General features: G+C 45.4%; 1 protein-coding gene across 1 annotated transcript in view; it reads right to left on the reverse strand.

The window, feature by feature from the left end:
- Positions 1-16,829, reverse strand: part of LOC121278803 (polyamine-modulated factor 1-binding protein 1-like) — a 357,653-nt gene that overhangs the window by 210,824 nt on the left and 130,000 nt on the right. The window contains exon 8 of the mRNA XM_041189256.1: positions 2,337-2,526. Coding sequence (XP_041045190.1) covers positions 2,337-2,526 — 190 coding nt within the window. The remainder of the gene's footprint in view (positions 1-2,336; positions 2,527-16,829) is intronic.

Consider the following 16,829-nt stretch of genomic DNA (forward strand, 5'->3'; position numbering starts at 1 on the left):
GAGTCACCTTCTGAGAGGATAGCCCTTATCACCCACCAGCTAACCATCCAGCCAAGCCAGAGCACTGAAGAGTGCCGGCACCTGGGAGTGTCTGAGGACGTAGGCATCATGGGAGCTGCCTGGGTACCTTGCAGAGACTCTTGTAGAATCAGCATCCTGTGATCACACACTATCTGCACGTTCATGGAGTGGAAGCCCTTCCTGTTGACGAAGGCACCGGGCTCACCTGCTGGTGCCTTGATGGCCACATGTGTACAGTCTATTGCGTCCTGGACGTGGGGGAAGCCAGCAATGGCCGCGTAGCCTCTGGGTCTCTGTGTCTGACTTGCCTGGTCCCAACGGAAGTGGATGAAGGTCAATGCATGTCTGAACAGAGCATCTGTAACCTGCTTGACACAAGTTTGGACAGCTGATTGGGAGACACTGCAATGATCACCCACCGAGCCCTGGAAGGAGCCACAGGCATAGAAGTTGAGAACAGCTGTGACCTTTAGAGCCACTGGCATGGGGTGTCCATCGACACAGTTCGCGGAAATCTCAGGCCCAATCGTCTGACAGATATAGTTGACTGTCTCCCTTGAGAGATGGAGCCTCCTTCGGCATTGCTTCTTAGGAGTATTGAGGTAGCTGCTTCATTGCTTGTATACCCTGGCAGCAGGATAGTGGTGTTTTCTGCGGCCCCCTTCCGCCTTGGAATTCCTGTTGGCCCTGTGTCCCTTGTGCCTGCGCCTGTCTTCCCAATGGTGGCTCCCCTGGAGGCTGAATGTGCACTCTTGGCCTCCTCCCCCTTCTAGCCCTCCCTTCCTCCTCAGAGGAGCTGCCTCCAGTGGAGAGTTCATCTCTCATTCCCAGGCTAAGGGAAGGCTTCCTGAAACCTACAGGCCCAGAAAAGATTACTCACTGCAGAATACAGAAAAAACAGCTGGTATGCGTTTTGAAGTACTGCAGATCACACAGGCAAGTTTGAAAACTTTCAAAAATAAATACTTGATTGTGCACGTTCACGACCTCAGAGAGTCCTCTTATCCCACCTGTGGATGAGATTAAAACAAACCTGGCCTACTCGCCTGCCCGTTGCGCCGAACTGAAGATTGCACGGGTGCCGAAAAATCGGCATCAATTGAACACTCAAGGGCCTTAAGTGGCCCGTTAATTAATGGCGGGTGCGCGTTGGACATCATCGCGCACCCGCCCAGCGAAACATCGCGATGGCGCGTGGTGACGTCGGGACGCTTGCCTGACGTCACCGCGTGTCATTTTACGTGTGGATGTGAGGGGCCCGGCCCTGCACGACAACGGGAAAATCTGCCCTAAAATCTTAAAATGGGAAGGATAACAATTTCTATAATATTGTCTGCCTTTACAATCTACCTCAGTCCTTCCATTGCTGGAAACCTTTTCCATGCTTTGGTCATAGACACAACCACTGTGACCCTTCAGTTTCCTTGATCCTGCTCGCTTCGGTTTTTTCCCTAAACCCTTCTGCCTCTATTTTTTCTCTTCTTTTAGAAAACACCTGAAAAATCTATCTTTTTGACCTAGCTTTTGGTCATCTCTGGTTATCTCTTTCTCCCTAGCTCAGTGTCCTTTTCAACACTCATTATTCATTTGTGAAGTAACCTGAGATATTAATTTTTGGTACTTAATCTAAATGCAACCTTTTTTGCTATATTAGTTTTCCTATTAAAGGTTTGTCTTCTAATGACATTTATTGAGGCGTTAAATATAGGTCCCTGACCTCTCAGGTAGACATAAATAAAGGTTGTGGAATTTGTGTTTTAAGATAGCTCCAGAATAGTTTAAAAGGCTTATCCCAAACACCTACAATACTTTTATCCGATAGATCATCTAATTTCTGGCCTCTTAGGCATCCTGGATTTTAATTGCTCCACCACTGGTGGTCGTGCCTTCAGTTGCCTAGGCCCTAAGCTCTGGAACTCTCTGTTTAAATCTCTTTGCCTCTGTTTCCTTTTCTTAAGATGCTTCTTAAACTTACTTCTTTGATCAAACTTTTGGCCATCTGCCCTAATGTAGCCTTAGGTTGCTCAGCATCAAATTTTGCTTTATAATGCTTCTGTGAAACACCTTGCACATTTATTACATTATATTAAAGGCTCTATACAAATACAGATTTTTGTTGTTGCATGATCAAACCAAACTTCAAATAGTTTACCAAAGGCCACAATTTTGAATTAGCTTAGGGAGTTGATATGGCTTATGAAGTTTTATTTCGGTAAGGAGAAAAATTAACAAGTGTCACTTAGTGAAAACATTAAAGCATTATAGTGTTAAAATCTATAAACCAAGAAGATAGCTGAAAAGCAAGAATAACTCACTTGTACTTGTTCATCTCTTCATCTGTAGTTTCAAGGTGGTCTTTCAGTGTTTCTAGTTCCGTATGTAACTTTTGTTGCTTTTTCTCTTGTCGAACTGTCTCAGCTATTTGTTCATTTAGCTGCTTCTCAGTAGCTTGTAAGTTAGACTCCAGTAAAATGAGCTTCTGCTCTCGACTTGCAAGCTCTTGAGCTACAATTGGATATCAATAATTTTTATCATTAAAATCACTTGTATACTTCCCTATTAATTACATATGATAATATTTCCAGGTTTTAATACTGTATGCTGCAAATACACAAACAGAAGCCAATTTTGCTTCTATTTCCTTCATTTGTTTTCTCCCCTTCTCTCCTAAAAGCACAAATTGCCTGGTTGGCATAGTTCCCATGGTCACTCTCTTCCTTGCCAAAGTTGTCATTACTTATGTACAATACTTGACCATTAGTAGGCCACTGGTCAGGGGTTGATGGGCTTCCTCCAGGTGCTCCCTCAAGGATTTTTCTAATTATAGTGCTCTATTGCACTCCTCAGAACATGGGCCTCCAGAGAGGTGTGGACCTTGAAGGGGAAATGGGGGAGTGGTACACTTCCTTAGAGGATGAGGAAGTAGGAAAGTAGGGTGGATCAGCCATGCAACAGCTTCCCCAGGTCTGGCTGAAAATTCAAAGTATCAAGCAGGATGGAAGGGATGCTTGCGCCACACTAACTCAGGTACGTTTCTACTAAGGGCCCCTCATACTGGAAGTGAAGCAGCTCAGAAACACATTTTTCTGAGGGTGGGAGCGATTCCAAGATTTATGGGAAGAGTAGTTTCCACTCTTCCTCACACTGTCAGAAAACAAGTCTCCAACTGCCATGCTATTTTAAGTGACACAGTCATGTGCATTGGTCCCCCATCTCATCATTCATGTGTCTTAAAGCCAATCATTAGAGTCACACAAGTTTGGCTCCAATCATTAACCTTTTCATTTCATTGAAGCTGGGTGGGAGGTTCAGCTGTGAGGAGGATGCAGAGATGCTTCAGTGTGATTTGGATAAGCTGAGTGAGTGGGCAAATGCATGGCAGATGCAGTATAAAGTGGATAAATGTAAGGTTATCACCTTTGGTAGCAAAAACAGGAAGGCAGATTATTATCTGAATGGCTATAAATTGAGAGAGGGGAATGTGCAATGAAACCTGGATACCCTTGTACACCAGTTGCTGAAGGTAAGCACGCAGGTGCAGCAAGCGGTAAAGAAGGCAAATGGCTTGTTGGCCTTTATAGCAAGAGGATCTGAGTGCAGGAGCAGGGATGTCTTGCTGCAATTATACAGGGCCGTGGTGAGACTACACCAGGAATATTGTATGCAGTTTTGGTCTCCTTATCTGAGGAAGGATGTTCTTGCTATAGAGGGAGTGCAGCGAAGGTTTATCAGACTGATTCCTGGGATGGCGTGACTGACATGTGAGGAGAGATTGAGTCGGTAGTCGGTTAGGATAATATTCGCTGGAGTTCAGAAGGATGAGGGGGGATCTCATAGAAACCTAAAAAATTCTAACAGGATTAGACAGGGTAGATGCAGGAAGGATGTTCCCGATGGTGGGGGAGTCCAGAACCAGGGGTCACAGACTGAGGATATGGGATAGACCATTTAGGACTGAGATGAGGAGAAATTTCTTCACCCAGAGAGTGGTGAGCCTGTGGAATTCGCTACCACAGTAAGTAGTTGAGGCCAAAGCATTGTATGTTTTCAAGAAGGAGTTGGATATAGCTCTTGGGGTGAAAGGGATCAAAAGATATGGGAAGAAAGCAGGAGCAGGCTATTGAATTGGATGATCAGCCATCATCATAATGAATGGCGAAGCAGGCTCGAAGGGCTGAATGGCCTACTCCTGCTCCTATTTTCTATGTTTCTATGATTCATTTGAACTGGTCATAACCATAACATCCTTGTCACCCAAGTGCTAGTGTCAGTACAATGACAGGCTGCCCCACCTGTCTTGATGGAGGGCAGCCATGGTCACAGGATCAGCCTGTATTGACGGTGCCTCAGTCAGAGGGCCAAGGGGTTGCAGATGATGACGGTGCTCTGTGAGGGGTGTCCACCCTCACCGCACCCACCACCTTATTACTGCCTGCGTCAGCCCTTTCATGCTGCTTGAATGTCAGAGGGAACCACCAACTGGGAGATACTAGTCATCCACTCCATGCATCTTGGCATGCTGGTGAAGCATCATCAGCGTAGAGCAACTCTCTGATGACAACCTGGCTAGGTTGAACAGTTTTCCATCAGTACTGATATGTAAGTAGGACCCTTCTGTAGGCATTTGACAGCAGCAAAGAAAGGAATATGCAGGGTGTCAGTGCCAGAATTTGACCCTGTTTGACCTCACTGTGGATCTCAAAGGGTTGTGATGTTGCCCTGACATAGCTGACCTTACCATCATGTTGTCATGGAAAGAGGAGATCACATTGAGCAGCTTCAATGGGCAGCCAATTTTTTTCCAGCAGCTTAAATAGACTGCCTCTGCTCATATGATCAAATGCCTAGGTAATATTGATGAAGGCAATATGTAGTGATCTCCTTTGTTTACAGCATTTCTCTGGCAGCTGCCGGATTGTGAAGATCATGTCAGCTGTAGGTCTTCCAGTTCTGAAACCACACTTGGATTCGGAGTTCAGCCAGGATTTGTAATCTGACAAGGGCAGCATGGGCAAATATTTTTCCCATGATGCTGAGCAGGAAGATGTCTCTTTGAAGTTGTTGCAATAACTGCAGTCGCCTTTGTTCTTGTACGGGGTCACAATCTTTGCATCTTGCCTACCCTGGCGCACAGCCCTCTCCCTCCAGCAGACAGAGAAGTTTGTGAAGATGATACAGGAGTGCTTGTTTCCCATGCTCAATGACTTCAGGAGGTACAGCATCAGCTGGAACTTTGCCTAAGGTGAGCGGGTCAATAACTTTGCTACGTTCCTCCATTGTGGGTTTGATATCCAGCTCTGCCAAGATGAGCAGGCTTTCCATGGTGCCTTGAGTTTCCTCAGTGACAGTGTTCTCTCAGGTAAGAAGAAAATACTGCACATAACTAGCACACAGAATAAACCAATAGATGGTGCTATATTTCTGGGTCACAGGAAAACCAACATTATCTTATCCAAATGCATTGACATTAAAGTACAACAATGTACATTTTTGTTAACTGCTGAAAATAAAAAGTCTGCATTAATTGTTTACCTGAATGCAGCACACATTTCTAAAAAGATCTGTTTTTAATTTGCTGCAAACTTCATTACACCATACAGATTCAACTGACATTTATTGCCAGAAAAGACACAATAAGAACTTTGCAGTTTAGAGCAAGAGTTAGTTAATGGAAATTAATATGTAAATCAATAAATGTGAAATGGAATAAAAACCAAACCAAATATCCAGAGAGGTCTCATGGGAGTATCTGGGCACGATCATTTAAGACAGTAGGGCAGGTAGAAAAAGCGATTAAAAAACATGTAGTATTCCGGACTTTATAAATAGAAGCATAGAGTATAAAAGGGAGAAATTTATGATGAACCTTTATAAAATAATGATTTGGTCTCAACTGAAGTGTCCAGTTCTGGGCACTGCATTAGGCGAATTCCCCCCACCCCCACTAGAGCTATACCTTGAGTGCCCTACCATCCATTCTTAATTAGCACATTCGTTTAGATAACATCACCAACTTCGACACCTATGTGTTCTTTTGTTCTGCTGTCTGTGACATCTTTTGATGATCTGCTTCTATCACTGCTTTTGCCTACAACCCCGCCCCCCCACCACTTCTCTCCCCCCACCCAACTTCACCCCACCCCCCCCCCCGCCCCCCCCCCCCCCCCCCACCCAACCACCTTAAACCAGCTTATATTTCACCCCTTCCTGGGATTCGCCTAGTTCTGTCGAAGGGTCATGAGGACTCGAAACGTCAACTCTTTTCTTCTCCGCCGATGCTGCCAGACCTGCTGAGTTTTTCCAGGTAATTCTGTTTTTGTTTTGGATTTCCAGCATCTGCAGTTTTTTGTTTTTTGTTTTTATCTCTGCATAGAACAAAAGTCCATTTGGGATTTTAACCATCGATTAATTAATGGGGATTATATCCTTTAAAGATAATTTTTATTGCCCTGTAGTAAAAAGAAGCTATTTTTTTGAAGGACACGTACAATAATCAATGAATGATTGTTTTTTCAAAGTGTTTTTTTACACATACTACTGTCATTATAGGGTTCATTGGTTCAATACATATTCTATATAGTGTACAGTAGGTAAATGGTCATGGAAATCCCTGAAGGGTCATGAGGACTCGAAACGTCAACTCTTTTCTTCTCCGCCGATGCTGCCAGACCTGCTGAGTTTTTCCAGGTAATTCTGTTTTTGTTATGGAAATGCCATAGCTTGATATGGGTGGGGGGAGGCATGATATGGCGTGGATGGGGAGTGAGTGGGGTTGTGAGGAGTGAGGGCTAGAGGGCCCTTCAGTTCTTATAACCAGGAGGAAGTCCCACTGCACCAAGGCAGGCCTTTTAAGCAGCCTGCCTTTGCACCTTGCAGTCCTAGTGGCTACGTCCGACCTGTTTCCCAGGTCAGCTGGCCTGACTGCAGCTCACACCTGTACAACCACCACCACACTCCCCCACACCCCATTGCCCCCAACAATGTAAATCCTGTCCTTGCAGGCACTTTCTCTAAAGGCAGGTGGGCCAAGTTGTGAATTTTCCCAACTCCCACTACCAATATCGAGGATGAAAATCCAGCCCAATGTTTCAACAACCTATATACACATACTGTTGAAGTGCAAGAAGTATCTAATAGTGTACAACTGAAGGAATCCGTGACTAACATATTCATCACAGCACTAAAACTCCTTGCGACCAGTATAATTTGTTCATATTCATCATTATCTCTATCCTCTGTCTCAAAATTCTCTTTGGCAGGTGTTATTTTAAGTATCCTACCTCTCCACTTTGGACATCCACCACATAATGATACCTCAAATTACACCTGAAGTATCTAGTAACTGTTCCTTGGGCATTCCTGGGATTAATTTGCCTATTATTACTGTTCAAATTCTGTCCTCTGCTGTAATAGCTAAATTTGATAAAAGTGCTATTATCCCCATTCTGCCTGTCTTTAATCCTTCCAGTGTATTGTTGCCTGAGCTCAATATCTGGACTATTTTGAAATCTGGTAATGATTAGCACTCTATTATTTGTTTCACCACTGAATGTCCCATCTGTTCCATAAAGACTGAAGATAATAACTCTTCTCCCAGGAAATTTTTCAAAGCAGAAAACATCTGATCCACCAGATTGTCCCCCTCCAAGAAGTGAACACCAGTTAAAACCAATAGCTTGTCCAGTTGAGACACTTCAGCACAAATCAGTAATTTAAATGCTAGTACTGATCCAGGGATCCCCAAATTGAATTTTGTCGATCTTTTATACAATATGTTAAAATTCATGATATACTCTTCCTTGGATGGGATCTGTTTTCTGAAATTAATGAAAGTCTGACCATGCCTCGTAGACCACCTTTCTTGTCAATTTCATCACTTTAATAAAATATCCAAATCTTCATCACATGCATCCAGCTCATAAAATACTTAGTTCTGATTATTATTTTTTGTCGGAAGGGACAATGCCAAAGCCAAAGCTTTCTCTTTGGTAGGGACTTAACCCCTGTTCACATATCCATTTCATTCTGCCACTGGTCATATGGTTCAGACTCCAGGATCATTGGAGGGTAATCATACCCTGATAATTTACAGTTGTTTTCTGCCATTTTCCACAATATCCACTAGGATTTTAGCTTTCTGTCTGAAAAAAATTCCAATTTTCACCTTTAAGCAACCACGCTTTGCTACCATGTTATAATTCAGAAAGCCAGTTGGTGAAAGATAGAATACACTTCTATAAGCATTTAATTACCGAATTACACATTACAAACATTCATCTGCTAAGCCAACAATTGCAATTTCAATCTGTGTCTATTCATAAGGGCAGAAGTGAATCCCCAGTTAATGTCTACCATCTGCATACAAGTAAACACATTTACTGTACAATTAATACAATGCACCCAGTTGTATTCAAGAAGGCAGTTCACCACCACACCAGCTTCTCAAGGGCAATTAGGAATGGACAATAAATGTTGCCCTTTCTAGCAATGTTCACATCACATGAACTCACCCAACCACTGATCTGCTCAATTTTCAAAATAACTCTTTGGATACAGTAATCTTTGTGATCAAAACAGAAAATTATCAAAACAATTTAAGTAAATTCTGATTATTTAAGACAAGCAAAAATTTGCAAGACTAATTCATCAACACCTCAAATTCTTCATATTAACCAAATTTCTTTAAAATTTTTTATTCTTCCTTAATTGGTTGGGGCACAGACACCAACAGCAGTATGCTTTATTTACAACCCTTTGGCAGACTTACAACTGCCCGGGGCTATAACACAATGTACTTAATGTTGAAACTGGCAGGTAATCTTATGTCAAAGATATTCTTTTGATTTAAGATGATCAATAGATTCTTCTTAAGAGGCAATTTCTTAGATGCATTCACCTTGCCTTTCTCACAGGTAACATTCAGAGCTACATTTATGAATTAGGAAAAATAAAGAAAAACAAATTCCTTTTGAACAAAAGTTTCCTGTGCAAAACAATTTTAGATCAATACTGCATGTAATACACTTATCTGCAAAGATATGTTAGTGCTGGAAAAGTAATGCGATCAACCTCTAGTTCCTTTTTTAATTTGTACCAGAGAAATGTGGTTAAGTGGCGCACAATAAAAACAGTTAAGATTATGGTGAAATGCCTTTTTTTTCCAGTTTTGTGTAAAAAGAACATAAATACAATGGGCAGAATCTTCTGTTCGGCGAGCGAGGGGCGGGGCCCGCTTGCCGACGTGAAAAATGATGTGGGGTGATGATGGGCATGCATCCCAATGTCACCCCACGTCATTTAGATTTTCAGTTCGCCAAAAGGCCAGTAATAAAGTAATTAATATGATTAATGGACCTGCCCATCCAACCTTAAGGTTGGTGATAAAAACAAAAAAACTGCGGCTGCTGGAAATCCAAAACAAAAACAGAATTACCTGGAAAAACTCAGCAGGTCTGGCAGCATCGGCGGAGGAGAAAAACGTCAACTCTTTTCTTCTCCGCCGATGCTGCCAGACCTGCTCAGTTTTTCCAGGTAATTCTGTTTTTGTCTTAAGGTTGGTGGGCAGGCTGGGAGACCAGGCGGAAAACGGAAAAAACATGAAACCTCATCCACGGGTATTAAAATTTTTATAAAATGTTTAATTCATAGAAACTGACATGTCTCAACAAATGTGACAGTGGCACATGAATGGACATGTCAGTAATTTTTTTCCCCTTTTTTATTGAAATGTTCAAACCAGAGCCGATCTCCCTGAGGCAGAATGCTGCCTCAGGGAGATCTGTGCGCTCTTTCGCGCGCATGCACTAAAGAGCGCACTCCTGACTCAGGGAATCCCCCTGCATTGCGCTTCCTGGTGGAAGTCACACTGGGCAAGCCTTAACTGGCCTGCCCATGTAAAATGGCGGCATGCCCCCAATCGGGGGCGCCGATCAGGAACTCGCCCGCTTGCGCCCATTCCCACACATGCCCCCGACGGGGGGGAAAATGTTGCCCAATGTTTCAAGATATGCTTATGCATAAAATTCTGTAATTAAATCCATTTTTAATTAATTCAGGGCTTCGCGGGCTAGGCCAGCAATTATTGCCCATTCTTAGTTGCCCTTAAGGTGGTGGTGAGCTGCCTTCTTGAACCACTGCAGTCCATGTGGTGCAGGTACACCCGCAGTGTTGTTAGGAAGGAAGTTCCAGGATTTTAACCCAGCAACAGTGAAGGTGCCTGGTTCGATGTCAGGTGATCCGTCTGGTTTCACTTCTTTTTTGAGTCTTTGTAGCAGTTTGATACAACCGAGTTGCTTGCTAGGCCATTTCAGAGGGCATTTAAGTGTCAACCACATTGCTGTGGGTCTGGAGTCACATGTAGACCAGACTAGGTAAGGACGGCAGATTTCCTTCCCTCAAAGTTATTAGTGAACCAGATGGGTTTTTACAACAATCGACAATGATTTCATTGGACTTTTAATTCCAGACTTTTATTGAATTCAAATTCTATCATCTGCCATAGTGGGATTAGTCCAGAGTATTAGTCCAGCGACAATACCACCACACCATCACCTCCCCTTATATACATAGCCAAAAAGTCATATCCCATGTATGCTGAATATAAAATGTACTTGTCAAACAGGAGTCAATTTTGCTGATGCCTTTCCCACCAAGTTAGATAGACTGGTTAAGACTGCCTTGGAATCGGAAGTAGGTTTGCAACAACATTAGTCTCAATTGTATTTTGGTCTGCTATCTGCTCTAAGAAGCTGCAGCTAAATGAGCTACTCTCTTGCATACATTTTTGCTACACTGAAGACTAGGAAAATGTGCTTTGAAGGAAGGTTTCTGCTTGCAAACTTTCAATCTAAAGCATCTTGGGAAATTTTGCGATGTTAAAGGCACTGTATAAAGGTTATTGTTGTTCCTCCAACAAACTCTATTCCCTAGCCACTGACTCCATCCTTTTCGCTGGCAATGGTGTGAAGCCAAACCAGACTATTCACAACTTTGGCATCCTATTGGAGCGCCTGAGCTGAATTTTTGACACCATCCAGCACCAAGGCTGTCTCCTTCTAACTCTACAACATCATCCGTCTCTAATCTGCCTCAGTTTACCTGCTGAAAACCTCAATCATGGATTTATTCCCTCTAGACTCAACTATTCCAATGCCTTAGATAAAAACAAAAAAACTGCAGATGCTGGAAATCCAAAACAAAGACAGAATTACCTGGAAAAACTCAGCAGGTCTGGCAGCATCGGCAGAGAAGAAAAGAGTTGACGTTTCGAGTCCTCATGACCCTTCGACAGAACTTGAGTGAGTCCAAGAAAGGGGTGAAAATTTTTCTATTCCAATGCCTTCCTGGGCTGCCTCCCACCTTGCATGTCCATAAATTTGAGTTAATCCAAAACCCTACTGTCCATTTTCTATTTGTGCCAAGCCCAATTCATCCATTACCTGTGCTTGTTGGCCTATACCGGCTCTCAGTCCAGCAATGCCTCACTTTTCAAATTCACACCCCTGTTATCAATTTCCTCCGAGGCCTCACTCTTCTTTATATCTGTAACCTCCACCAGCCCTATAATTGCTCCAAAATCCCTGAGCTCCTCCAATTCTGGCCTCTTGCACATTTTTGCTTTTCATTGCTACACTATTGGTGACCATGAATTCAGCTGCCTAAGCCCTGGAATTCCCTCCCTAAACCGCTCTGCCCCTCTCTCCTCCTTTAAAATTCTTCTTAAAACCTACCCCTTTGACCAAGTGTTTGGTCACCTATTCTAGTATCTCCTTATGTCATTTGGTCTCAGAGTTTGTTTGATAAAGCACCTGATACGTGCCTTGGGAGGTTTTAGACCAGGCTTGTCCAACCCGCGGCCAGAGGCTCCCGGAGCAAAATATCAATAAGACGGCTTAGCACGTTTGAAGATTCTCCAGGGGCCTGCTCCTCAAATCACAGCCTGGTTTCTCCCAAGTTTGCTGTTGATATGCTCATCAACAACTGTGAGTATTTTGAAAAAAGAGAAAGACTTTGGAGCGCACATTCACTATGCTTTCCGGTGGCTGATGGTGCTTTGGCCCAGCTGCAGTTGCTTTCCCTCGTCTGCCAGTGCTCTGGCCCGGTTGCATTTCCCCGGCTCTCCCCGCGTCCCACTGGTTCTCCCCTGCTTTCTCCTGGTTCCCCCTACATTCCCCAGGCTCTCCCCTGGTTCTCCCACATTCCTCCAGCTTTCCCCCAGTTCTCAGTCTTCCCCTCGGCAGGCACCCGTGTTCAGGCACTGCTCGGCCTCAGGCCTCGCTCCAGCTCACATCACACCTACCCCCACCCCAAAGCCAATGTCATGAGTGTTGGTGAGTGAGTGTGAGGGTGGGTGACTAAGTGTGAGGGTGGGTGAGTAAATGTGGGTGTATGCGAGTGAGGGTGGGTGCGCGCTTGTGAAGGAAAGAGGGTGAGCGTGCAAGCCTGTGTGCGTGTGTGAGAGAGAGAGAGAGGGCGATAGGGAGGGGAATGTGTGTGTCTGGCTCATCCCAGTCGCTGGGTTCTTATTCACCATCACCCCCACACACCAACAGGCACTCTCAGTGGATGAGGGTGAGTGGGTGAGCACCCTGAGGCTCAGAGTGAGCTGGACACACAATCTCACCCTTCCACACTCATCTTTATTTTTTACTCATTTCTTAATTATCAATTTATTGGGTTTTATTTTGCTCAGCAAGTTATTTCTAATCACACATTAGCTTTTTTTTTAAAATACATGTTTAATGTTGTACCAAACCTTGTCTTTCTGAAATTTTCTCATCGGCCTCCCGAGTGTGAGAAAAATTGAAAAGTTGTCCCCCCCGAGAAAAGGTTGGACAAGACTGTTATAGACACTGTAGGCAGAATTTTCTGCCTGTCAGGCGGGTGGGCATGGACTCAATTGCCACCATTTTACGGAGGCGGGCCAATTAAGGCCCATCCAGCGTGAAACACGGCTCCCGAGGACAGAAGGAGTGGGCGGGTGGCAGCGGAATTGCAATGTCTGCCGGGTCCAATGGTTTTAAAAAGATTCTGCAGTCTTTCAAAGGCTGTGAATCATGGCCAGTGGAAGGGCTCCCCAGAGCGCTGCTGGTGAGCAGGCCAGTCAGGAGGGTAGGGCAGGGGGGGTACTGTGCCCTTCATTTTTCTGATGATTGCCTTGCTGCCCTCTTCGAGGAAGTGGCAGCACAGCAGGAGGTTCTCGAACCCCAGCTCGGGAGAAGGACGCACCCACCCCACATGACCAAACGTGTCTGGGAGGTGGTGGTGGAGATCGTGAGCTCCCATGATGTGGTGCGATGCACCTCGATCCAGTGTCGCAAGCGCTTCAACGACCTGTTGCACTCTGGCAGGGTGAGTACCATGTTGGCACTGGTCACTTAACCCAGCAGGTAGGCTTTGCGCCCCCCACCCCCATCCCCCCGGCCTGACTGTAGTGACTGCGTTAAATGATTGATGGCATGTGTCCTTCGCTGGGTGGGCCAGCAGATATTGTCCATGCCGAGGTCACCTTGAGAGAGTGGTGAAAAGATGGGTTCTGCCCCTGCAGCATGTGGACACTGAGACCCACCTGACTGTTTTGGGGGCAACCTGGTGGAGCTGCACCGAGGTGCAGCGCTGGAACTCCAGGACATGTCAAAGTCAGGGCGATGACATGCTGGGAGTGGAGCTTCAAGGTGGCGTGGCGCCAATTGATCTTCTGCCTTCTGCACTCCATATGCCTGCGCCTCCTTGCTATGGAAGATTAGACCGTGTGATGTCAAATGTGATATAGGCAGTATTTGTCCAAGGGGGGGGGGGGTGGTGGGTGGGTGATGGGGGGGTGGCAGTTGGGGGGAAGCAGGCCTAGCATCTTTGTGTGTGTGTTCAACAGCAGCGGGGTGAGGAGGCACTGGAGTCCTGCAATGTCCCACTCTGCTTGGGGTGGGCTGTCCGCGAAGAGAATCCAGGTAGAAGTATCAATCAATTAATGCTCTTCTCTCCTTTTCAGAAGAAGAATGCACATAATGCTGCTGAGCGGGTGAGGGTGCCCCTTTTCTGCAGGTGGATGGGTACCCATAATGTAATGAGTGATTTGTGGGACATTCAGCTTTATTAACAGGGCCCTTAGTTAATGTTCCTATCCAGGCAGATTTTACATTCAGGTATCGAGTATGGAGCCCGTAGCCCAGGCTTGTCCTGGAGGTCCATGTGTGGTGTGCTTGCTGAAGGTTCATTGGATTAAGCCTCCAGGTGTCCCTGCCTCCCTGGAGTATGCCCGGGTCAGCGTCTACCTCCTCAGCATTTCCCTGTGCGAGCTCATCCTTGGACCCATTGCCAGGCTCATCGTGTGCAGCTGTGGCCACTGCATCTACATCTTCGTTGTCACTGCATCCCCCCTTTTCAGTGCAAGGTTGTGGAGAGGCAGCATGCAACCAATATCAGCGACACACGATCTGGTGGGGGTACTGGAGTGCGCCCCTGAGCAGTCCAGGCATCGGAAGAGCATTTTGAAAAGACTGATGGCTCTCTCCACCACAGCCCTTGTGGAGGCGTGGCTCCTATTGTACCACTGCTCAGCTTCTGTTCTTGGATGGTGGAGAGGCGTCATGAGCCACCTTTTAAGGAGATAGCCCTTGTCATCCAGCAGCCATCCATTCAGCCAGGCTGGAGCACTGAAGACCCCCGGCATCTGGGGGTGTCTGAAGACGTAGGCATCGTGAGAGCTGCCTGGGTACCTTGCACAGACTTGTAGAATCAGCATCCTGTGATCACACACTATCTGCACGTTCATGGAGTGGAAGCCCTTCCTGTTAACATAGGCTGGCGCCTTGATGGACACAAGTGTGCAGTCTATTGCACACTGGACACGGGGGAAGCCAGCAATGGCCGCGAAGCCTCTGGTTCACTGTGTCTGGCTTGCCTAGTCCTAACGTAGTGGATGACGGTCAATGCACACCTGAACAGAGTGTCTGTAACCTGTTTGACACAAGTATGGACAGCTGATTGGGGGACACCGTAAAGATCATCCACTGAGCCCTGGAGGCATAGAAGTTGAGGGCATGGGGTGTCCACCCACACAGTTAGCGGAAATCTCAGGCCCAATCACCTGGCAGATATCGTTGACTGTTTCCCTTGAGAGATGGAGCCTCCTTTGGCACTGCACGTCAGACATATTGAGGTAGCTGCTTCGCTGCCTGTATACCCTGGCAGCAGAATAGTGGTGTATTCTGCAGCCTCTTCTGCCTTGGACTACCTCTTAGCCCTGCACGCCTTGTGCCTGCGCCTGTCCTCCCAAAGGTGGCTCCCTTGGAGGCTGAATATGCATTCCTGGCCTCCTCCCAATTCTCGCCCTCCCTTCCTCCTCAGAGGAGGTGCCTCCAGTGGAGAGTTCTGCTCCCATTTCCAGGCTAAAGGGAACCTTCCTGAAACCTGCAGGCCCAAAAGAAGATCCCTCAATGCAGAGCACTGACCTGAAGGTTGTGAGTCCAGACGAAGCAGCTGGTATGCGCTTTGAAGTACTGCAGATCGCACAGGTAAGTGTCAATAACTTTGAAAAATCAATAGTTGAGAGAGCACACTCTCAACCCCACTGAGCCCTCTTATCCTGCCTGTGGATGAGGTTTATACACACGTATCCTACTTGCCTGCTTGTTGGGCCCATGTGCCCTCCCAAAGATTGCCCGGGCGTTGAAAAAACACCATTATTGGCGCCTCAAGGGCCTCAAGTGGCAGATTAATTAGTGTGCCCGCCCAACGAAATATCGCGATGGCGCGCGGTGATGTCAGGACGCTCGCCCGACGTCACCATGCGTCATTTTACGTGTCAGCATGCGGGTCCTGCCCCTCCCTTCTGCCCTGTATAATTGCAAGTTGTTGTTGTTAAAACCTATTACATTAACAGCTATTGGTCACCTTTTCTAATGTCTCCTCATGTGGCTTAGTAGAGAATTTTATCTGATAAAGCCCGTGTGAAGCACTTTGGAAAATTTTATTACATTAAAGGAACAATAGATATGCAAGTTGTTATTGCCGACAGGGCAAGTGGGAATTATTAACGTTCAGTTTTCATGGGCAGTCTGCATTCCAGGGCACCTATGGGGATCCTGGTGTAGCTCTGGACAGGCAGCATGGTCACTCTTCCCAAAATGGTGCCCAGTGCAGGCAGAAGTCAAATTTCTCTGTCCCTGTGTGTGCATTCCTCTCTCTGTGTACCTTTTAGGTTCCAGTGATTAAAATGCTTACATTTGTTCGTTATCATTCTAAACAGGTGAAGATTAAAGGCTTTGTTTTGAATCAAAATTCAACTAATTTGTGTTGTTGTTTCAAAAAAACTCAAATTAAGTTGAGGCAGAGATATGTATTAATTGGTTTGGCTCACTTTTACACAGTGTCAAGAATGAGAATGTTCATGTTTTCTAACCATCAACAAAATGAAAGTGACAATTTGAGGCTTCGTTTGCCAACAAAGTTCAATTAATTTATTATTTTAAAAAACTAAAATTGCAGCAACATTAATATAACATTTTAATGTAGAAGAATGTCCCAAAGCAACTCACAGAAGAGTAATAAATAAAATGGATGTTGCTCCCAAGGTAGAAGGATGATCATAAGAAATAGGAGCAGGATAGGCCATTCAGCCGATCGTGCCTGCTCTGCCATTCAAGGTTGACCTGATTGTGGCATTAACCCTACTTTCTTGTCTGTACCCCATAACGCTTGACTCCCTTATAAATCAAAAATCTGTCAAACTCAGCCTTGAATATATTTGATAACCCGACGTCCATTGTTCTCTTTGGAAGGGAATTCCAAAGGCTAGTAATCCCTTAAGA

This window comes from Carcharodon carcharias, chromosome 6, assembly GCF_017639515.1.
Source record: "Carcharodon carcharias isolate sCarCar2 chromosome 6, sCarCar2.pri, whole genome shotgun sequence".
NCBI classification, from domain to species: Eukaryota; Metazoa; Chordata; class Chondrichthyes; order Lamniformes; family Lamnidae; genus Carcharodon; species Carcharodon carcharias.